The sequence below is a fragment of the Cottoperca gobio genome, chromosome 24 (genome assembly GCF_900634415.1).
Source record: "Cottoperca gobio chromosome 24, fCotGob3.1, whole genome shotgun sequence".
Taxonomy (NCBI): Eukaryota; Metazoa; Chordata; class Actinopteri; order Perciformes; family Bovichtidae; genus Cottoperca; species Cottoperca gobio.
Genome location: NC_041378.1, coordinates 3640326 through 3665058, shown reverse-complemented (window position 1 = coordinate 3665058; position 24733 = coordinate 3640326). Strand labels below are relative to the sequence as shown.

The following is a 24733-nucleotide window of genomic DNA, read 5'->3' as shown; positions in this document are numbered from 1 at the left end:
AATCAATATCTTTCTGTATTGTAAAAAGGGGAAAGTTTGAGCTTTTCCGACTTCTAAAAGCTACTGAAATAGAAAGAATCTTAGAAGGGAACATCAGTGTGCTTTAAACTCAATGTGCAACATGTGACAAGGGCTCAATTTAAAAGGTCACATGTCAGAAAAAGGTTGGGAACCAGTGAGGCAATAGACCAAAGAGCCATGTGTGCAACTAGTACAACTGAAAGTTTACTCAAAGGTTTGAAGTATTACTGATGAGAGTATTTAAATAGTATTTTTAACATCATACATATTGTTACAAGAAGCTCATATCAACCTTCCCAAAGATTATGAACACAGGAAGATATTAATAATCTTTACCTCAACCACACTGTCGTTGCTGTGAACAGATATTGAAGAAAGCAAGATATAAAACGCTGGCATTGGACGTAAACAAAAAAACATTTGCATCTTCTATATATTAGAAGTTTCTGAGAAGATGTTATATATTTCTGCAGATTTTAAGACCATAAATACTCTTTTGTTTTTATTTCTCCAATGCAAAAATTACCTCCTAGGCGCCTAATGACGCCACACGTCTCCCGCTATTTGTATTTGTTGGTTAACAATTTAATTAAGCACATTTATTTAAGAATATGTCCCACACAAGATGAACAGAACACGTAAAGGCTTTAAAAATAGATTATAATTCAGGTAGATTGTTATTTCAGTGCGTATTGTACTTTTAATGATGTTTTTCACACCACATCCAGTAATTATGTAACATTTATCAATTCCAGATTGAGTAACTGCACAGAACTAGAAACTAGAAGCTAGCCTAGCGACAATAAGGCTACAAACAACCCACAATGCAACACTCTTTCCATTTAAAAAGAATACCTGATGCTGTGAATACTTAACGTTAATCTTCTAGGATCTACTTTCTGAGTAAATGTCGCGTTTCATACTTTTTCAACATGTAAATTAATATAAAACATTATTTATTGACTCATAATGACGTCACTAAACCTGCTAGGAAGTTGACCTGAAGATTTACCGTTAAGTCAGTGGAAATGGAATAATACTTAGTTTATAGCGTACTTATACACCTGTCATGACGCGTGTGTGCGTGCACGTGCGTGTGTTTGCTGAGTCGTAGATGCAGACTTTAGGACCGCGCGGAGACTTTCTCTCCGGTGCGGCAGGCTCTGCGGCTCGTGAGAGAGTGAGCAGGCCGGTTGGTGAGAGAGAGAGAAGCAGGCGGGGGAGCGCGAGCCAGCAAGCGGAGAGAGAAGACCCGGTAGAGCGCGAGGAGGGAGAGAGAGAGAGTGAGCGAGAGAGATCGAGAGTGAACGAGAAGAGAGAGAGCGACGACCGTCAGGGTCCGCGTGCCTAACGGACGGACGACACGGTAAATATAAACATTACATTTTGGCTCGTGAACGCACACCGGGAGCCGTTACAGCTGTTAGGTTATTCTACAGTCATCTCCTAAAGTCATCGCTCGCGCGCTCCGGAGCCAAACCGTTGGTTCCGTTTAAGCAGAAGATGTGCGCATGAAGACGGAGCGGTACACAGGGCGAGCGAACTTGGTGAGTTTTTTTGTACGGTGTGAGGAAAATCACGGCAACCGGACAGCCGTTATATAACGTGTGTGTTTGTCCGGTAGAGCGTGCACCCCGCCTCCCCCAGCACCATCAGGTAACGTTAAACCGGAGCGCACCGTCCTCTTCTGCCACCAGATGCAGACAGACACATCAGCGCGCAGAACCGTCGGCTCCGCGGAGAGCGAGCGGGCGGGCGCGCGCTTGAGGTTAACGAGTGCACTCGGTCTGAGACGCGCCCCCGTGTGTGTGTTTTTTACCTGACCCAGTAAAGCTTACCGTCGATACACTCAGACACGCGCCTCTCACCGGCTGCCCGCCCAGCACACACCCCCACCGGGATTATACGCCGTTTATGAGAGGTCGTCCGGTAAAGGCCGCGTGAGGTCGCTCCCAATATTAATTGTCATAAAGCTGGAGGACGTGAAGCTAGCAGGAAAACTACGACACTTCCTGCGTAGACTTTCAAAATAAAAGTCTCGTTATAGGCTGCGGTAAACAAATCTGTTTGCCGATACTGTTATCAAAATATTGTAAACAGATTAATCACAAATATATTGTAGAAGTTATTGATGAATATTTCACAAATTCAAATGCCATAGGTAGATATTTCACTAGTTTCACTATTAAAAAAGTGATTTTATAAATATTCCACAAGTTTCAATGTTGTAGGGCTGAATCAACATATTATGTTCATGGTTAGTAATATTTTGGTGTGTATAATTTCTCAGAGTCAAGGTGACCTCTTCAAATGTTTTGTTTTATCTGATCAAAAGTCTTAAACTTAAATTAAAATTAGTTATTACCAAATAGTTGCTAATTCTGTCAGCCTGCTAATCCATTAATTGGCTGTTTCAGCTCTAATATGTTGTGATCACTTGTTTTTGAGTTCATTTAAGTCATGTCCTCTCAATTTTGTGTGGGAATTTTGGGGTTTTAGCAACCTGTGTGGAGTTTACATTGCACAATCAACACATGGTGGGTATAGTTTCTGCTGATCCCGTATATTTCACCACATTTAAGCCAACAACCAATAAATAAATAAAAAGATGAATAAAGGATTCAGTATTTGCCCATGAGAAGTCCTGACAGTGTGAAGAAGGTTTCGAAACAGTCTTAGGCACATAAAACTGAAAGCACACCTGAATGAATAATTAATGACAAATCTATATAATAAAAACATTTTAGAGATTTAATTGTAAGTCATTTTCTAAGGTTAAAGAAAAGATGTACTCATGACCTCAGATGACCTTATCATTTCTAAAATCCTGGCTACGACCCACTATAAAAATTGACATTTTGAAAAATGTAAAAGTTGAAAAGTAAGAGTTAACCTGCCGTACCTGTAGTACAAACCACCTTTATATCTCTATATCATAATTAGATGTGATTGCATTTTATTTCAAATTAAGTCTCTCAAGCAAACTATCCAGCTCTGTAAATAAAATAAGTCTTCATTGATCATCAGAGGAGGAAATTATCATGTTACAACAGAATATAAAACAGGGTAAGAAGAAAGGAAACCATTAAAGAGCAATTCAAATGGAATAATTAAGAAAATAAAGAAAAGTATATATTTGATGCTTTTATTGTGAAGACAAACCACCTACTTCCTTGTATCCCTGCCTAACTCTCATTGCCTTGATTTACCTCTGAAGCCTTTTCTCTGCGCAATCATTTCTCCTCCCACCAGCACAGGCTTCTGCTTGGGCCTTTGACTATGGTCTAATTTAAACCACTGCTGCATGAAGACTGAATCAATTAAAATCAGTGTTTAGACTTGCTATATGAGTGAGAGGTGTGTGGGTGACCTAAATACGCAGAGCTTGGAGGAGTTAGTAGATCTGGAGCTTGTGCAGGGAGCCCTGGGGTGTGGAGTGGATACTGTACACCCATTTCTGCAAAGTTTCCACCCCTGCCTGTCTTTCCGCTGGTAACCCTGGCCGGCTGCCTGTTGTGTTAACAGTAGGTGATGTAAGGCCACAGCGTAGGGAGTGACACACTGTACAATACATGTTGAGGAAAGCCAGACATATTGGCTGCACTCATACTGTGCTCAAATCCAAATCACTGCTGGGATCCAATTTTCTTTTTAGGCACATGCAAACATAGTACTTTAAGCTCCCTTTGTGTTCAGATTGTGATCAGTATCTGAACAAATCACTCCTGACTTGACTCACAGAAATACAGTCACAATAACTTGACACCCGACATGCTCATGCAGAAGTGAACTAGTGAAACGGAGGCTCCTGACTAATGATATCATGTATGGGGTTACATATATGGTTATGTGCAGCTGAGCTATGGCCATGGAAAAATAAGTCAAATCATTTATATTTATTTAAAATCTTTATTATATTAAATCCCATAAATCACAACTCCAAAGAGAAGGTGAGCGCAGGTGTCCATTAAAATCTTATAACAGAAATCTCCCCAAACACTAACAAGATTACATTTGAACCCATCATGAAAACATTGTAATTTACCTTCATCCAACACTCATTTTTACTGAATAGAGCTTGAACGCATCATAATGTAACTCGATGCCACCTCTGTTGACATTAGCTGTTAGCTCCGTTATTTAGCCAAGCAGGACTGCGCTGCAGACCGGCAGCTAGTTGCCTGTTGCTAGCCTGATCAACCACATGTGCAGCCAATGGGAGACTGGACTACACTTTACACACACGCACGCGGTTGTTGCTCTCAGCCACATGCATGACAGTGTTAAACCACAATGTTTCAACTATTAACTTGATTGTTTCAGCTGATATAATGCTTACATGGTGCATATTCCTAAATGTAACTTAATGTGAAACACTAACTGACACACCACACTCCTGTGGCAGGACAGTATTTCACATTAGGGGTACTGGTTGGTTTCTTGGTCTATAATGAAGCTGCCATGTGTAGCCTGCAGTGTGTTCTGTACCTAATGGGTAACTAGATACTTACACAAGGCAAAGAAAATGGGAGGAACTGGCCCCACAGCTACATTTTGCTTGAGGGGCCCTTAAAGTGGCTTAATCCGGTCCTGCAGAGTTATAGTACTTCTGCCTGATGCTGCATTACCAGATACTAACACCCGATAAATAGACGACAAACAACAATAATACACTTTGTGAAATAACAGACAAGAAATTCTGCATTAGTCTTGTCCGCTATTTGATTTATCTTAAGATTTTCTTGCCCGTTTGTCCGTTTGCATGCAGTTTCAGAACAAGCTGTATTGAATTTGACCATTAATCACCACATTGTTAGACTCCACCTTCGAAGTAACATCAGGCCTCCTGGTGTGCTCCTCAGCTTGTTTGTTGCATTTGTCTGAAAACCTTCAGCTGTGAAGGGAAACGCTCCTCAGAGCCAGATATGGGCACATTTTGTCTGTTTGCCAGTCGTTGATAAACACCCTTTAGCAGTCTCAAGAGCTTAGAATCTGCCAAAACAGCTGGGATCCAAACAAATCCAAATCAGGATTTTACTCTCAAAACTCGTTCTTATAAATCTGTCCCTGTGCCCTCTTGAGGATTACAGATTGATGTATAGTTACATCAAACAAAAACAAGAAGTTTTAAAATGTCACCTTAGATTCTGGGAACTTGTGGTGAGGATGCATAATAATAATAATAATAATACATATTATTACAGTAGATGCTATTGGATACTGGTAGCCTTAAAACCTAGGTACCTTTGTTGCATGTATACCAACTACTTCTCCCTATGTTACCTGTCCGTCTAGCTGCTGTATAAAAAGGGAACAAACAAACAAGCAAAAACAAATCTGATACAGTACGATTAACAGATTTAGGGCCGAATGAATCAAAAATCCAGCTTCAACGGGATTTTCCCCTGTTTATAACGTCATTAAAAACAGATCTGTGTCCTGTTTGAAGGACAAGGTTTAGATTTTGTACATGTTTACTACCCGCAGCCATTTTGTCTAATGAAACAGGACAGTTTTATTTGGCCACATCAGTCAAACACTGTGACAGCCATTTTGAAAGCTGCCCTGTATGCAGAAGATTCCTTTGAGGACACCTGTGTGTATACATGTGTGTATGCATACATGTGTGTTGCAGGGGTCTAATCCATCACGCACAGTTCGCAGAGACACCTTGACAGCTTTTACCTCGGGGCTTCCTACTCAAACTTGACAAATCTCTCTTTTACAGTATGTCCACTCATGTCATGCTGTGTTTTGTTTCTCTCTCTTCTTTAGGAGAGGGGGAGGACTGAGTGAGCAAGTGATTGTCCAACACACAGACGGACAGAGTGAATGAAGCTGCACCTGGTGCTTCTGAGGGACTCACCCATGTTTTGATTTGCTCCATTTTGACTTTTTAAACGTGGTTTCACCGAGCCTCACAGCTATGCCGTCCAACAGTCCTGCAGCCGCCGAACCGCCGGAGACACCAGAGAACAACATCACCAAAGATGTGGTGAGAGAGACATTAATGTTATATACAGTGGGAAGTATCATTAAGTTCTGTTACAACTAAGTAATGAAAACAGTTTTACTCGACTGATACTAGCTGAGGAAATACCCCAGTAAACATAAAAGTACATAATAATAAATACATTATAATAAGCACATTATAATAAGCACATTATAATAAGCACATTATAATAAGTACATTATAATAAGCACATTATAATAAGCACATTATAATAAGCACATTATAATAAGTACATTATAATAAGCACATTATATTAAGTACATTATAATAAGTACATTATAATAAGCACATTATAATAAGAACATTATAATAAGTACATTATAATAAGTACATTATAATAAATACATAATAATAAGCACATTATAATAAGTACATTATAATAAGTACATTATAATAAGCACATAATAAGTACATTATAATAAGCACATTATAATAAGCACATTATAATAAGCACATTATAATAAGCACATTATAATAAGTACATTATAATAAGCACATTATAATAAGTACATTATAATAAGCACATTATAATAAGTACATTATAATAAGCACATTATAATAAGCACATTATAATAAGTACATTATAATAAGCACATTATAATAAGCACATTATAATAAGTACATTATAATAAGCACATTATAATAAGCACATTATAATAAGTACACTTATAATAAGCACATTATAATAAGTACATTATAATAAGCACATTATAATAAGCACATTATAATAAGTACATTATAATAAGTACATTATAATAAGTACATTATAATAAGCACATTATAATAAGTACATTATAATAAGTACATTATAATAAGCACATTATAATAAGTACATTATAATAAGCACATTATAATAAGTACATTATAATAAGTACATTATAATAAGCACATTATAATAAGTACATTATAATAAGCACATTATAATAAGTACATTATAATAAGTACATTATAATAAGCACATTATAATAAGTACATTATAATAAGCACATATAATAAGTACATTATAATAAGTACATAATAATAAGCACATTATAATAAGCACATTATAATAAGTACATTATAATAAGTACATTATAATAAGCACATTATAATAAGTACATTATAATAAGTACATTATAATAAGTACATTATAATAAATACATAATAATAAGTACATTATAATAAGTACATTATAATAAGTACATTATAATAAGCACATTATAATAAGCACATTATAATAAGTACATTATAATAAGCACATTATAATAAGCACATTATAATAAGTACATTATAATAAGCACATTATAATAAGTACATTATAATAAGTACATTATAATAAATACATAATAATAAGTACATTATAATAAGCACATTATAATAAGTACATTATAATAAGTACATTATAATAAATACATAATAATAAGTACATTATAATAAGTACATTATAATAAGTACATTATAATAAGTACATTATAATAAGCACATTATAATAAGCACATTATAATAAGCACATTATAATAAGTACATATAATAAGTACATTATAATAAGTACATTATAATAAGTACATTATAATAAGTACATTATAATAAGTACATTATAATAAGCACATTATAATAAGTACATTATAATAAGCACATTATAATAAGCACATTATAATAAGTACTGCTTCTGGTGCATTGACGTCGTGTGTCAGTGTTGTAAGGTTTGGCAGGTGGCACAAACTAATTAATATACTGTTGAGTGATTTAAATTTATGGCACTACATCAGTTTTACTGAGCTCATTCTAGAGTTGTATCCATCAAATGAATGCTATCACATAAAATATACAATATTCCCCTTTGTAAGTGTTGTAAATACATATAAAGTGGAAAGACTTGAGTAAATTACTGAAAGATTTAATTCAAATCGAGCACTTTGATGAATACACTCAGTAACACCACTTGTACTACTCCTACTGTCCCTACTATTACTGTTATTATTGCTCCTTCCAGTATATTAAATTACTACTATAGCTATTTTTGCAGCCACAGATATTATTACAACCACTGGCACTTTTACTACAGCTATCATTACCACCACTACTACCTTAGCTTGCAGTTGAGAGCTTGTTTTGGCCAACACACACAGAAAGTCTGGCAAGTAACACTGTGTGTGTGAGTGTGTGTGTGTGTGAGTGTGTGTGTGTGTGTGTGTTTCTGTAATAATTAAACGTACAGTTATTTATTTACATTTACTTCAAGCTTCTTCTGAATTCTACACACATGCAGGTGAGACGAGTGCAGGGTTTCAACTCTCAAAGTCTTTTTTTTTTCTTTAATCAATTGAGCACACACACACACACACACACACACACACACACACACACACACACACACACACACACACACACACACACACACACACACACACACACACATTTACACTCAGTCAGACATACACAAAGTGAAAAATGGCTCCTTTCATTTGCACCCCCAGAGCCCAGGGCAGCCCTCGTAAATCTGTGAGAAGTTCATTCTATAGTGCTGCTATATAAAGAGCTGTCTCTCTCCCTTACTTCCACATTCACACACTGGCAACGAGCCAACAAGTACAAAGTTTCCCTTTTATAGAGTTTTTTAATTTATTTTTTGTTTGCTGTGCTTTTTAACTGCGACTGAACTCTCAAAGAGTCACAAAAAGCCTGGAGAGAGTTACAGGCTGTGTTTAACAAATGCATACTAACATACTAACATACTAACACATACTAACATACTAACATACTAACATACTACACATACTAACATACTAACATACTAACATACTAACACATACTAACATACTAACACATACTAACATACTAACATACTAACACATACTAACATACTAACATACTAACATACTAACATACTAACATACTAACATACTAACACATACTAACATACTAACATACTACACATACTAACATACTAACATACTAACACATACTAACATACTAACATACTAACACATACTAACATACTAACATACTAACACATACTAACATACTAACACATACTAACATACTAACATACTAACATACTAACATACTAACATACTAACATACTAACATACTAACATACTAACATACTAACATACTAACATACTAACATACTAACATACTAACACATACTAACATACTAACATACTAACATACTAACACATACTAACATACTAACATACTAACACATACTAACATACTAACATACTAACATACTAACATACTAACATACTAACATACTAACACATACTAACATACTAACATACTAACACATACTAACATACTAACATACTAACATACTAACACATACTAACATACTAACATACTACACATACTAACATACTAACATACTAACATACTAACATACTAACATACTAACACATACTAACATACTAACATACTAACATACTAACATACTAACATACTAACACATACTAACATACTAACATACTAACATACTAACATACTAACATACTAACATACTAACATACTAACATACTAACATACTAACATACTAACATACTAACATACTAACATACTAACATACTAACATACTAACATACTAACATACTAACACATACTAACATACTAACATACTAACATACTAACATACTAACATACTAACATACTAACATACTAACACATACTAACATACTAACATACTAACATACTAACATACTAACATACTAACACATACTAACATACTAACATACTAACATACTAACATACTAAGGATGACGTGAAATTGAGTATGCAGCGCGTCCAACCGCATAATATCCGGATTTTGTGTATGAAAGATGTACGCCTGGATGTATACTAGAATTGCATTATGAGACGTGAGTTTACTGCACGCAACCGTACCTAAACGCATTGCGACTGTTTACGCTTTCACTCTTCGCGGGTGCTTTGAGAATCACACGGTTTCTCTTTGTCGTATTTGTGCAGGTTTAGCGAACGCAAAATCCATCCCTCAGTATTCTGAACGTGTTGACGGTGTTGTTTGTTCCCTCTCTGCAACCCGAGAAGGCGTAGATGTCGACATATTGTTGACTATAAGGGGTTCGACATAGCTACCAACAGTGTTATAACAGTAACAAGGGGCGAGCGGTGCTTGGGTTTGATCAATTTGTTGTGTAATTTTCAGTCAAAGTCAGTGCGTAAATGTAAATATTGATTATTTTAACGATAGGATTGCGTAAAAGTGACATTAGCCGTGCTAAATGTTGTGAATAGCACGGAGGCTAAAGTGTAGTATTTGTTCTGTTGAAAGCTTTATCAACTGATGACGAGGTGTGTGGTAGAGTCAGAGTGGAGGGAGACACAGGAAACAGGAGAGAGACAGAGAGGCGGATGGGGAGGAAAGAAAGAGGACAAGCTGTCTGCAGCTGAGACGAGCCTCCGCTGCCCGCCCGGTTTGCAGTCTGGTTGCTTAGCAACTGCTGTAACCTAAAATAACCTGCCGGGAGACAGAAATAGACCAAAGATGTATGGACAGATTGGCCAGTGCGTGTGTGTTTGTGCGTGTGTGTGTGTGTGTGTGTGTGTGTGTGTGTTTACATATTATCTTGAAGTTTGGAGAAACAGACAGGAGTACCAGAAGCTAAGCGATGTACTGCTGTGGGCGGGAGCACGATGTTCTTTAGTCACCCTCAATAAAGACCCCGCTAAAAAAATCAATATCGGTTTAAGTGTACGCTATATTTAGAATATCTTACCGCTTCACCTTTCTGACGGGGAACTGAAGCGGTTATATCCATCTCTGCAGTCTCCACAGCCACCAGACTCTTCTGACAGAAACAGTCATTTTACATGGCAGAAAGTTGCTGATCTATGTTGGTTAGTTAGTTGGTTAGCCTCGATCGGTTAGTTAGTTAGTGTTGTCGTGTGACCTTTAAAACACCAAAGTCACACAATAACACAAACTAACTCAACGATGGAGGCAGCTGTAGACCAGCAGCTTGTGTGTTCTGAGAGGTAAAATTACTGTTTTTATCAATGGAGTCTGGTGACTTTGAAGAGAGCATAGATAACCGCTTCAGGTCCCCGTCAGAAAGGGCTGTCTGTCGGCAAAGTGAAGTGGTAAGATATTCTAAATATAGTGTACACTTAGGAGTCACTTTAAGGGGCTAAAATATGTTTTGCTGCAGCGGGACATCGCTTTGCTTCTGTGCCCGTCCTCCCGTCTGTTTGTTCATGACCCCAATCTACTGTAAGTAATATGGATAAGTAACTCATACAACCCCACTTCAAAACATCTGAAATATCCCTTTAATCTGAAGTCTTTTGATGCCTTTATAATTGTCACGTATATGATCCCACTTCCTCTCTGTACCTGCTGTCCAACTTAACATCAGAGCATAAGATACAGGAACTGTCTGCTGTAAAAGCATTGCATCACAAATAGACGCCTCACTTCCCTGACCGTGTTTGTTTCTCTAACTTGATTGCTTGTGTTGTTAAAATGTGCGTGTAAGTGTGCGTCGTGACTCAGGCAGACAAGGTGCAGGGCCATTACTAGCTGGTTGCTGTGCTGATCGTCAGGGAAGTGACATCCAAATGTTTAGTCAGCATGGCGGCCCCGTCGGAGACAGTTGCTAAGCAGTTTTATGCACCTCAGCAACCGCTCCACTGTCACTGCAACAGAGGGTCCAGCAGAGGAGGGAGGGAGGGAGGGAGGCGTTAATGGAAACACAAGGCAGAGTTCAGAGTCAGGTAGGAATGATTGTAGCAGAAAAGACAACAAACAGAGCGGATGTTATCATCAAAGTAAACTTGGCAGACTCTCCTGTACAGGCAACAATGTATCTTACAAACAAGACACAACAAGTCGTGATGCAGATAAGAAAGTTGTGCTTGATGTAGAACAAGTGGAAGCAGTTCAGCTTAAGGCCCGGTCTACACGTATACAGATACTTCTCTCTCCATATATAGATATACTCTCACTTTCAGATCACTAAAACGACTTCTACGGTGCATATCTTTCAATACTCTGGGTGCTTTTGTAGCCGTTTGATTCTTTTGGATTTGCATTTGCCATATCGTGATATAATGTATATCAATATTGGAAAATATCTTCCACCACATCGCCCAGCCCTACGCTGAGTGGTGTTCAGTCTCCAGTGTGTGTTCGAGGCCCTCGAAGTAGTAAACACTCACAGTTTTCTGACGTGCTGCTTCCCATTTGTTTGAATCCTGCACACTTGCCTCTGATGTCTTAACTAAGCTTTGAAGTCGGGCAAACTGGTACATTTAAATCTGTCTTGTTCACTCCTAATGGTTCTCTCTTGTGACAAATATATATAAAAACAGCTATAATTAAAATATCTGCAGCTGGAAAATTCCTGCCTCCCGGCTAAAATACAATACTCTCTCTAACAGGCATCTCACACGATGACTGTTTGCTTAAATAGGTTATTTTATTTCACTCTTTCACGCGTCCTCTTGGTGCACAGACCTTCGACTTAAATCTTGTCCTGAGCCGATGTAAAAATAGAAAGTGAGGGAATTATTGGGGAGGGGGTTGAATCTACCCAGAGATTAATACTATATGTGGGAGAGAGAAGATTTACAGCTCTGGGGAAAAAGACTGTCTAATCTGATCGTGAAAGAGTGGATATTTTGGTACCTTGTAACTGATAGTGGGGCAAACAAACCCAGAAATCTCCTCCTCTCAAGCCTCTATATTGTCTCTTTTTACGAGCATTAATTGACGTAAACGTGTGTATATTTATATTACATTTAAAGCTAAATGGTCAGATATGTCTTAAAAAAATAAATGTTTAATCTGCATGCTTTTCTTTGGGCTTTTGTGGAGGATATAATCATATATATATAATATTATAACCTTATAATGTGGGCTTGCAATCTGAAATATTTAGTTAATCTAATTCCAAGTATAAGAGCTAAATGATCTATTATCAGCGGACTTGAGTCACATGATTTTGAATGGAGTGAATTTAATGTCTCGACTTTGAATTTAACAACAATAACTTGTTACTTTAGAGTATGGGAATCCTTCAGTATTAAAACAATTACTCCATGTTAATTTATACTATAGTTTTAATGCATGAAGGCCTGCAGAGCAGCGAGCCGCCACAACACAACGCCATAAAAAGGTTCCTGTAGTTTGACACCGCAGCTATTCTACATCTCTGCTGCATCACACCACTTAGTCTCTGCTGTGAGCCGAGCAGAGGAACAAAGTGCCGAGGTGAATTCATTTAGGTTCACTTAAGGAATCGATAGAAGACAATGCGGGAGAAAGGTTTCATAGTTATCAAGGTTTCCACCGGACCTCAAATAACGATCTAAATTGAACGTCTTATTTTTTTAATCTTGTAGCAGTTTTTATGCTGCGTAGCCACACTTACATCAAACCAGAGGAGGAAGAAGAACATGTACACTGTTTCTGTTTTACCAAACACGTCAGGGTTTCATGTCTGCAAACATATCATTTACTGGTTTCATATGTCGTCCATTTATAGCTTGAGAACTGCTTTGTTCCATCAGAACTTGGAGTTTTGAGCAGTTTGTTTTTAAAATGGTTTTAATTTCAGCGTCAAAAATGTGACATTTAGCTTCCTAAAAATGCGCTAGCCTTTATTAATGTTGTGGCGTTTCTCAACCACCTCTTCCTGAATCATTGTTTCATTGTCATCAATTATAAGTCGTTCGATTTGCTCAGTGTTTGATGCGGCTTCTCTCAAATTGTCCAGGGTGAAGATGGAGCAGACCGTGACAGTCCAGAGGAGGGGACACCAGCGAGCCCCCGCGCCAAACGCAGAGTGGGTCGTCCTGGCAGGAAACGCAAACAGCTGCTTCCTGTGAGTACTGTAATTATAGGCTGTCGTCGGCCTTTTATACTCAACACTGGCTGCAGAGTGATTGATTACCTTACTCACCTTATACACAAGTCCCCCTGCTTAACCTGAGCGGGTATGTTGAACATGCACCGTTTTCAGGAACACTTCACATGTATTCACACCTGTGAGTGGAAGCTCAGCTTTATTCTAATAACACATAAATGTGAGGACACATATCGTCACATTTGAGTGTGTTTAACAGATAATGTGACTCCTCGCAGCAGCTCGTATTGGTTGCATGTTACAGTGTATTTGACATGCAGGACAGGGATTCCCCTCTGCATTGACTGGGTTTAACAGTCAGTGAATATGCTCTACCTTTGACATGTAATGCTTCATTTCCTCCTAATTTTGTCTTCATTTTTTACTTGTCAGTCTGGATCCATCCCCCACATTTTCCATGTACTTGCTTAAAGATGATATTAAAGAAAAACTATGATTTATTAGAACTAATGTAATAAATTCTATTGGCCGTAAAGAAGTCAATTTATTTAGAAGATAATATAAATGTATGCCACCAGCTGAACTTCCTCCTGGTTTAACTTTGACTTTAACTTTCATTATGTGTCAAGATCTGTTCTGTGAGAAACACTTTAGAACAAACTACATACAAACAAGTTCATCAGTTCTGTATTTATAACGCTGTCACACCTTCACATAGACAAACAAACAATAAGAATCCAACTAGATCTAACTTAACGTTCAGTTAAAATATATATTTGAACAATAAACAGCATCAATCACAGGTATACAAACTACAGAGTGGCTATAAAGGGCAGGAGGTGAAGTTATGACCTGCACAGGTGCTCTTGATGTGTTTTTCTACCTTGTAAATATCGATGTTTATGAGTAAAAGTTATTACTTTTATACAAGGTGAAAGTGACGCCCGGGGGTTTGAACCGCCTTTAAGCCAGCAGTAATAATCTGTGAGTGAGCGGCACTATTACTGTAGTGACACAAATACTGGAGGTTTCTTCAGTCTCAATGACTTTGGGTCTTTGGCAGCTCCTCTCCTCCATGTTGCTCTCTCCATTCATCCTCTTATCGCTCACCTTGTGTGTGTGTGTGTGTGTGTGTGTGTGTGTGTGTGTGTGTGTGTGCGTGCGTGTGCCTGCGTGTGTGTGTGTCTGTGTGTCTGTGTGCTGACTGAACTCTGTGGTCGAATCAGCAAGTCAATATAGCTGATCAAACAACCCCAGACAGAAAGGAATACCGAGTGAACTATAGTGAAAGTGTGTGTGTGAGTGTTATCTATGAGTGTGTGTGTGTGTGTGTGTGTGTGTGTGTGAGTGTTATCTATGAGTGTGTGTGTGTGTGTGTGTTTGCTTTCATGTGTGCAGGAGAGCAGGTCTGATCATGCTTTGATTTCTGAGCTCTGACAGGCAGGCAGGAATAATGTGGGTCCTGTTACACACGTATTTACACACACACACACACACACACACACACACACACACACACACACACACACACACACACACACACGTGCACAAATACAGTAACACACACACAGCTGCACATTAGACATACGTGGGACATGCAACCAAAGGTCTGCATGTTAGGAAGTGTTTGTGTTTCTTCCATCGATCATAGTAGTACTTGTAGCAGTGGTAGTATTGGTAAACTTCTTTAACTAGTGGTCGTGGTATTAGTTGCAGTCGTAGTATGTCTAAAGGTAAAACATTAGCTGTAGTGGTACACACTGTAATATTTATTGTACTTGCTTTAGTAGCAGTAGTTTTGGTACAAGTGTAATCGCAGTATATATTTGTACTTGTACTCGCTGCAGAGGTAGATCTGCAACAGCAGTATTAGTAAAAGTAGTGACGCAGTGGTAATGGTAGGAATAAGGAGCGTACGGAGACGTCATGATCTGTATCTGTATCTGTTTAACCGACACAGTGATCTGTCCCTGTATTCGGACAGAAGACCAGAGGTTGGTGGAAGCAAACATCGTATGTTCTAACCTAATATCCGTTGGCAAAGCAATCATTGGTTTAATATGGGCGTATAATCAAGTATAACATATATTTTCACATGATTCTTCTCATACAATCTCTCTCTTGACTCGTTTTATGAATGGTCTGAACCGTTTCTTTGTACGCAGACCAATAAATTAGAAGATTACAATGACAGAAATTGTCCTGCTGGTCTTTTTGTTCCTGTTTATCCTCGAGCGGCCTCTCTCTGGCTGGATGTCTGAGTCAAACACTTTAAAATGTTAGCTGTACAAATCCTCATCTATAACATCCTCTGCACGTATAAGCGAAGACAACAAGGAAGTTCTGTCTTTGAGCGGTACCAGGACTCCATGCTGAGGTAGTTTGTGGTTCTCTCTTGCCTTGTATTGCATCACTGCCGCGTCAAATGACGTCACTGGCTGCACACAAGTACAACAAATCTGTATCAGCAAATTCTCCCTTTACCTTTAATAGTATGGCCGTGTTATAACATGTAGTAGCTGTGGAACACACTTGCCAAGCGGACAGTATGTTACCCATTAACACACACACACACACACACACACACACACACACACACACACACACACACACGTACACAGAGTGTAACCAGGAATAGAGCCATTGTGTGGAGCTCAGGGTGGAGCTGTCAGTGACACTAACTATAGAGAGCAGAGGGAGCCTCACTTTCTCTGCTTCACCTCCGTCACAAGTAATCACACACACACACACACTCACGCACACGCACGCACGCACACACACACACACACACACACACACACACACACACACACACACACACACACACGCACACACAGATATACTTGTGTGTACACATATTACTGACAGTAATGATAATACTTTCATGGTTAAGTGAATTAGCTTCATGGTCTTTAACTATTTTAATCTTCCATCCTTTTTCCTTTCACGCTCCTCGCTTCTTATTTTCTCTGGCAGCTGTTTAGTTTTTTTTTTTAGCTCACAACACTATACTGTAAGTTAAGTGTTGGACGCTTCCTTTCCTTTCTACCTTGTTACTCTCTTTTTTTGTTGTTGCTACCAGAACCATGTGGGGAGCAGCTGGTGGGGGTTTTATGTGTGTGTGTGTGTGTGTGTGTGTGTGTGTGTGTGTGTGTGTGTGTGTTGCGCTTGTGGCTCTTGCTTAAACATTGCAGAGTAGTTTAAAGTGCAGCAGGATTTAAATGATATAGGCAACGTTCCTAATATTTACGCTATGCAATGGCATGATAGTCAGAAAGAGTTGTGATGTCATCTAAATAATGAAACTTTTTATGCCCTTATAGCTAGATTTTATCCAAAGTAAAACTAAACTATAATTACTGGAACTCTCATGTGAAACCGAAGCTCTCATGCACGACTTGATAACCAGCGTTTTCGATGTACGCAGCTCAGTCTGGTTTCTTTTGGTGTTTTCCGTTTTGCTCCCAAACCACCAAGGTCAAAGAGAAATGCTGGAAATTGTGGTTGTGATGACAGTCTCGTAAAGGCAGGCCTCTTTCTTGGGCCAAAAGTGCTTTTATTTTACAACTAACAATGCAAGTAACCAATCGTGTGTTGTAGTTCTGTATTAACTCACTTAAAAGCCCTAAAAAACAAAGATTAAACTAACTTTCAAACAAATCATGTAAACTCAGGTCAATGAAGTTTTCATTTAACGGATGAATCTACTATAAAAGTAGATCAATACGATTTTAAATCACCTTCTTGGTTTGAGTGTCTGAGTGTGTCAGCAGAGATCGACATCTTTGCATGTTTATTGCAGCTCACGGATCCTAATTGGACACTTAATTGGTGCTTTAATTCAACGCAGGTGCGCTTGAAAGTAGTTGACAGCGTTACCGTCTGTAAGAGAAGCATGTCGTCTGTAAACGCTGACCAATCACAGTGATTGATGCACAACTCAAACATTTCTTATTCCTTATTTAAATGTATTGTACGTGTAGTATATATATATCCACATGGAGATGGTGTCAAGATTGTGTCAAGTACAGGGGCGTCAGGGTTAGGTGCTAGGGTTACTTGGGGGGGGGGGGGGGGGTTCAGGTCATTTGGAGTCTAATGACGTCTGTTGGGAACATTATTGCAAACTAAGTTGGTCTGAAAATATGTCCGGCTAATGTCTAGGGCAGGGGTCTTCAACGTTATGAATTAAGGTTTCAGGCCAAGGACCCCCAAACTGGTGTAGCATGGAGCAGGGACCCGAGGGGGACGTGCTGTCGGAGTTCTGTGCGAGGGGGGGGGGGGTGCTGTGAATGTGCAAATGTGTTGAAGACCTATGCTTTACATGGTGTAGTTTTCTCTCATGTTCTTTCTCTCGCTCTGTTTGTCACTCAGCTACCTCGGGGAGCAGTGGGAAACCTTTGAGCACATTGTGAGAACATAATCTGCAGATTAATCAATAATGAAAATAATCAATAGAAAAAACAGTTTCACACAATGCAACACAAACTGCAGCCTCCAAATACAAACACAGCTGAATCAACACGTCTATAAAACAGTTAAAAATAAGCTTTATAACCTTCATTTATTGCAGGATTTAGTTTTAGCTAGGTGTACCTGATCAACTGGAAACTGAGTGTAGCTTGAGATGACTTCACTGCACACATCTGTCCCACTTTTTCTTCTTTACTCTTTGAATATAATCAACTTCTGTACACGACACAAGGAAACGGTAATCTTTAGAGTTAGCAATGTTTAGGTACGTTCTTAAGGAACTTGTTTGTGATTTGTCTCCAGTCTTACTGTAGGTAAGGTTGCTGCCGGCTTTGTCTTTATTTGCTTTTAACTTTATCATTAGATAGCTTAAAATCTCAGTTAATCTAGTAACTAGGGATAGCTACTTTGGCCAACATGGCCACCGCAGCTATCCCTAGTAATAACAAGAATTAGCTAGCAAAACTGAAGCAAACAAAGGAAATATAATTAAAAACATTGAAGAAGTGTGTTTTTGTCTGACTGACGTTGATGTAAAGCAGGAAACAGTTCAGTACACGTTAAGTTTAAACATCATCCGACTCCACGACGGACGAGATTCACAGCGACTGTGATGTGAACTACTAATAATAACTGACATGTGTTCCCTCCATCTGTCACGCTGGTATTGGAAACAACTATCATGTATTTATTTGCTATATTAGTAAGTGCGACTGCTTATTTTCATTATTTCTGGTGCACTATTGTTTTATTGTTTGCTACATCCTGTTCCCTCTTCAGCCTCCCCTCGGGTATCATCAAAGTTCTTATCCACCCTAAAAACTGCCCTCGGTTGAATAGCTTTATTGTGCACACAGCTCAGGTTAGAGTCAGGTACTTTCCACGCTGTCATTCAAGATCAAGGTTAGATGCTGAGAGAAGAGGAAGTGCTTGAAAAGGTGAAAGACAACACAAACCACCAGTGTACATGCAGGAGGAACTGTCTGTGTTGGCTTGTTATAATCACAACTACTTTGATGTGTCTAAATCTTTAAGTGAAACAACTTTGAAGCTGCATTAAGCAATACCTTTTATAGTCACACTGACTCAAACGACTCTCTGTAACGTGAATCAACAGTGTAATCTGCCGTCTGCAGCCCGCAGCCGCATCCAGCTCTTAGTTTTGGTTCACCGGCCCAAATGAAACCCAACAAATGCACCTGCTCTCACTAAAGGAAGTGTACAATTGACTCACACAAGCCAGTTGTACACTTCCTGTTAAGCGCAAAATGGCGGAGAGCCGGAGTGGCTGAAGAAACGTCGAACATATAGCAAATCCAAAGACATCCAGATATTTTTCTCAGGAGCTGAATTGAATTTACATTCGACATGTGGCCAAAAAGATGACTTCAAGTCCAGATTCCTCTGTTTCTGCTGAATGTGTAAGTAGTCAGTTGTTTGCTTAAAAGTTAGCTGTAGGAGCTGATGTAGTGCCAGAGTCTTTTTGCCTCATACTGTAATGGTAAATCATTGCTTAATGCAGCTTTAATTTCATTTTGGGGTAAAATCAATAAATATTAAGGCCATGTGTTCACGTCAAAGATACTGGTACTGGTGCACTCATTTTAATTTAATGTTAAATAAACTTTCATCTTGGTAAATTCATACCATTATTTTGATTGTTTTGTGCGCACAGTTTTAATCATGTGAGCTAATGTATTGCAGCAATTAAGTGTCCACAATGTTTATATTTCAAAGCTGCTGGTTGATCTTTACGTAGCAAGTTTTACACTGATTTCAACAACTTGGCCTAAATTGTTGAATTTAGTTGACTGCTTTGATTTATTTAGTTTGAATGTTTTGTACAGTTTATGTTTTCTGCTATTGTATGAAATGCTTTAATCAGAAATATCTTTATCTTTCCAGTCAAGTCACTTCACTTTTGTTTCAGCAGTTCATTTCTCAATGTTTTGTCCCAACTTTTCACACATGCAGCGTCTCTGCTATTAATCTAAACATGTATACACAGTTACAGCACACATTAACGAGAAACTTAGTTGTTTGTTTAAAGCATGTTTGGATTATAAAAGCATCATCTGCTGCCAGCTCTGTAACTAAATGCAGTGTTGATAGTTAAAAACACAAAAAGGAAATGTAAAGCTGAAGGTCTTCACTGTCATCTATATGCACCCTGGAGACATTAAATATGCATTTTAGAGATTGATCCTGCTTTAACTTTCAGAACTGAGTTGATGTCAGTGTCAAATTAATGCCCTTATCCATGCACATAGCTATGTTCAATTATTTAGCAAAAGCCAAGCACACAATAATACAAAATATACATTTTATCTATAGGTGGGACGTTGACTTTGCATGGCAACCTGGTTCCTGTTTAAGTACCCAGTGTTAAAGGTGTGTGCTGGTGTAGTTTGTCCCGAGGCCCTTTTCATCACCTTTTGTGTTTTTTTACAGGCCTTCTCACCTGCTCATTACAGTCTGAGTTGGCTTGTTAGCGCTAGCTACCGTTAGCGCAGCCCTTGAGCTTGACACTCACCCCTGCTCTCCACTTTCTATAAAACCTGGTGTCCTGTCAGCGACACGCACAAGTAACGATCCTGCTGGCCTTTCAGAGCGGACACATGATCAGAGTTCAGCCTCATTATTGGTGGTGAGCTAATAAATAAAGCGTTGAGTTAGAGACACAGTATACACAGGAGATTGTTTGAGTGCATACTTAAACACAATGTAATTATACTGTTACAGTATAATTACATTTTAAAGCCATACAAGCATTTTTGGATTTTCCAAGATGATTATTTAACATTATACGTAATTTTAGCATAATTTAGCTCCAAGAGTTTCTCCCACATGGGCTCATTGATCATTAGCACTGTTAACGACACCCCCATCTCATCTCATCAGAGTGTGTGTGTGTTTGTGTGTGTGTTAATGGGAGCTGTGGGTGTTTATTATACTGATCCAATGCAGACACACTCTGCTGGACGTACCTGCTCTGCATTGTACTAACAAGGGCAGACTAATAGGTATGTGCATGTATTGCAGTAGCTCTTTGATTGTGTGTGTATGCATGAGTTTTATGTGTGTGTGTGTGTGTGTGTGTGTGTGAGGCCTGTACGTCTGTGTGTGTGTGTGTGTATAGTTATTATGTCTGTGGCGTCCTTTGATGAGTCCAGACGACGGCCAGCAGCAGTTTTCTCAGACCTAGACTGTGCTCCGTATGTTTCCCAGGAGATGGCGACCTCTGACCCCATTGCAAACGCCCCCCCCACCCCGCCTGAGGAGTCGGAGGCCTCCCCCTCCCGTCGCAAGAAGCGCGGGCGTCGGAAACTAGAGCAAACCGAGAAGAATAAGGGTATAGATTTAATACAAAGTCATATAATTCTTAATATAATATGACTTTGCCCATATATACAGTCATAAGTTGTCTATATATTATAATCTACACCAGCCTTTTATTTACACAACAGCTAACTTGCTGACATTTTAGATGCCTTAAGGATGTGAAAAGTTACACTCATGATGTGTTTAAGAGGACTTGTTAAATAACTTCCAGATTGCAGTGTCTGAGGGCGACTTTAAATATGGATGCCGGGGCAAAGTGATGAAAACCATGACTTTACCTCCTCATTAAACCTCTTGTTAAATCTGTACAAATGGGCCATTTCCTGTAACTTTTCTTCTCCTGCAGACGAGCCAGACGACAGAAACTGCGACTCCCCCAGAGAGGTGAGAAACCCAGTTGCCACCTTACTTCTGATGGGTTTTAATTACATCCAAAAATGAAGAAAGACCCTCATAGTACAAGCAGATTTAATAAGAGAAAGCATATAACAAGCTTTTTGTGTGTGTGTGTGTGTGTGTGTGTGTGTGTGTGTGTGTGTGTGTGTGCGCAGGGTGAGGCTGGCAGGCTGCGGAGGAGGCCAGTCCCCAGAGTGACTTTCCAGGCTGGAGATCCGTACTACATCAGCAGGAGACAGAGAGAAGAATGGCTCAGCCGCTGGAAGATGGAGGTGGGAGAGAAACAGAAACTCTGTCTGTGTGAATTTATAGCTGCAGTAACATGGAGGCTTTCTGTTCTTCGGAGCCCGATAAGAATACAACGCCTCAAGTTAACACATTAATCAGAATAAACTGGGATGCATTGAAAAGGATGATATCAACTTTTTATATAACGTTTTTGAAAGAATACCGTCTAACACTCTGGATTACTTTTGGAATATCTTTGTTTCTATCTATTAAGTTGGATCTGTAGCTTTGTATTGTAAAGCAACCAACATGCAGTAGAAGTCAGCTTTTGTTTTTGCTCTGTGTAGTACTGAGTAGTCAAGTAAAGGGGAAATCAACCTTCACAACAGACGTGCACTGTGCTTATTGTTATTATATCATTTCATGTGTCAGGGAACTCGATATATGCTGTTTGTTTTTTTGTTAAATGTTCATTTTACTCAAATAAAATGAGAGAGCAGTCATACAAATTAACTAGTGAATATTATTTGTACTTGTAGCCTGCGAGCTAGTTCAGTTGGAGTCACATGACATACTCCTCTCACTGCAACATACATATCCACGGCACACATTTAATCATGGCTGGGTGATTATGTTCACTCCTTTGCTACACTGCTCCCTTTTAAGCGATGCTGTCATTTGCTGCCACCGCTGCTGCTGTTGCTCATATAGCATTTCAAAGCTCCACCTCCACCCCCCACCCCCGCATCCACCTGTAGGCTCCGAGTCTACCTTCCCTCATGGGGTACGTTAGAGTTGTCGCTCCTCGCTACCCGCTGAACTCTGCATTTTCTCGTCGGGAGCCAGTAGATTTGCTGAGGAACTACGCAGGTATCAAAAGACAGGTGCTCTTTGGATCCAAGGGTATATCATGACATCACAAAAGAGAAAGGTTAATGCTTTGTGATCAATAAGTCATAACCAAATAATACCAAGGCTCACTGCTTTGCTCAAATGAAAAAGGCTTTGATAAATGGGTTGAGCACCTCCACGTTTCAACTCACAGTCTCATTCAGGGCATTTAGCCCATTTATTAAAGGCATATATAACATTTATAACAAGGACATTTGCTTTGTTTTGAGTCAAACTGTAAATACGTTGCCAAGAAAACCAAACCACGGACATCTGAATACCATTTTTCACAACATTTGCTTTGGTTTACTGCCGTTTCTTCAGCCTTTATCTCTACACCTGCCCGTTTACACTTAAAGGTAGTGGACTTCCCCCTCTCATACTAACACACAGTTGGCTGGTGTGCTCTTTTAATTTCGTTGGCTCTTTGCAGTGACATTCACTCAGAAAGGTTGACATTGAAAGTAAAAGTGGTGCTTTGCCTTTCAGTGGCTGTCATGCACCATTTGTCATTTGTAAAAGAATTTAACTTTGGTTCATTTGGACATGCGTCGCCCTTGAGAGCACCAGTGGTACGATTCAGCACTTTAACATGGCTAAAAAAAACAGTGGTTCCCCGTCAGAAGGCCGTAGCCACCAATGGGGCCAACAAGCTGTGCAATCTTAATGACAGAGTGAAGGTTACATTTACATATTACACAAGCTGCCATTTTAAATATGTGTGTGTGACTCCCATTGGACTAAATATCTTAACATTTTAAACCAAAACGCTCAGTCTGACAGGCGGGGGGGAAAAGTGAAGCCAATGCGCCTTAAACTTGCATTCTCTCAAATATCCTGCAGGGGGCGACTTCACTGGTTGCAAAAAGAAATCCAGTTGTATAGAAGTCTATGAGAAAATGACCCTGCTTCTCACTTGATTTATTACACAAGTAAACATCTTTATGGTCCCAATCGCTAGTTTAAAGTATTGTTCAATACAGCGTGATGTTTATTGTTTATGTTCATGATGTTCATTTAGTAAATTAAGCTCCCATTGAGAGTAAAATAGACGATAAAGCAGCGTATGCTTCAGAGCGGGGCTACCTTGTGATTGACAGTTTGCTCTCAACTTGTACTCGGCTCCACCCTCTCGTGTCACTTCTGCTCGCAAAAAAACAAGATGGCAACGGCCAAAACGCAAAACTCGAGGCTTCAAAAATCATAGTCCACACACCAACGGGTGACGTCACGGTGACTACGTCCACTTCTTATATACAGTCTATTGTGGCAGGAACACTCTACACTACCCGCTCATCACCAAACAGCAGGCGGCGGTAAAGTTAGCGACTAACCGGTGAACTTGTGGAGCATTTAGCTGCAACATATCTAATAAAGAGTGAATATAGATTCACCGGGTGAACAGAAACACGGCTGCACATGAATCATAAAGCTGCTCCATGTCTGCTGGATGTGTTGCTGATTACATTACAACCTAAAGGTGATAATATGTCAGTGTTGTGTTTACAGCTTGTTCTTCCAAACAGTTATATTACTCTGGTGTCATAAACAGTGTAAAAACATTGTT

General features: G+C 39.0%; 1 protein-coding gene across 1 annotated transcript; it reads left to right on the top strand.

Annotated features, from left to right (window-relative positions):
- The first annotated feature begins 1209 nt into the window (after positions 1 to 1209).
- Positions 1210 to 22788, top strand: LOC115004000 (DNA (cytosine-5)-methyltransferase 3A-like). Its single transcript, XM_029425958.1, has 6 exons — positions 1210 to 1387; positions 5797 to 6016; positions 13747 to 13854; positions 21538 to 21661; positions 21998 to 22035; positions 22203 to 22788. Exons 2-6 carry the CDS (start codon positions 5948 to 5950, stop codon positions 22428 to 22430), a joined length of 567 nt encoding a protein of 188 aa, XP_029281818.1. The 5' UTR covers positions 1210 to 1387; positions 5797 to 5947; the 3' UTR covers positions 22431 to 22788.
- Positions 22789 to 24733: the final 1945 nt, after the last annotated feature.

Excerpts from the sequence above, each read along its gene's own strand:
- LOC115004000 (XM_029425958.1), top strand. The coding sequence starts at position 5,948 with ATGCCGTCCAACAGTCCTGCAGCCGCCGAACCGCCGGAGACACCAGAG. Across the intron at positions 6,017-13,746 it reads ACAACATCACCAAAGATGTG|GGTGAAGATGGAGCAGACCG; the intron begins GTGAGAGAGACA and ends CAAATTGTCCAG. Across the intron at positions 21,662-21,997 it reads GCAAACCGAGAAGAATAAGG|ACGAGCCAGACGACAGAAAC; the intron begins GTATAGATTTAA and ends CTTCTCCTGCAG.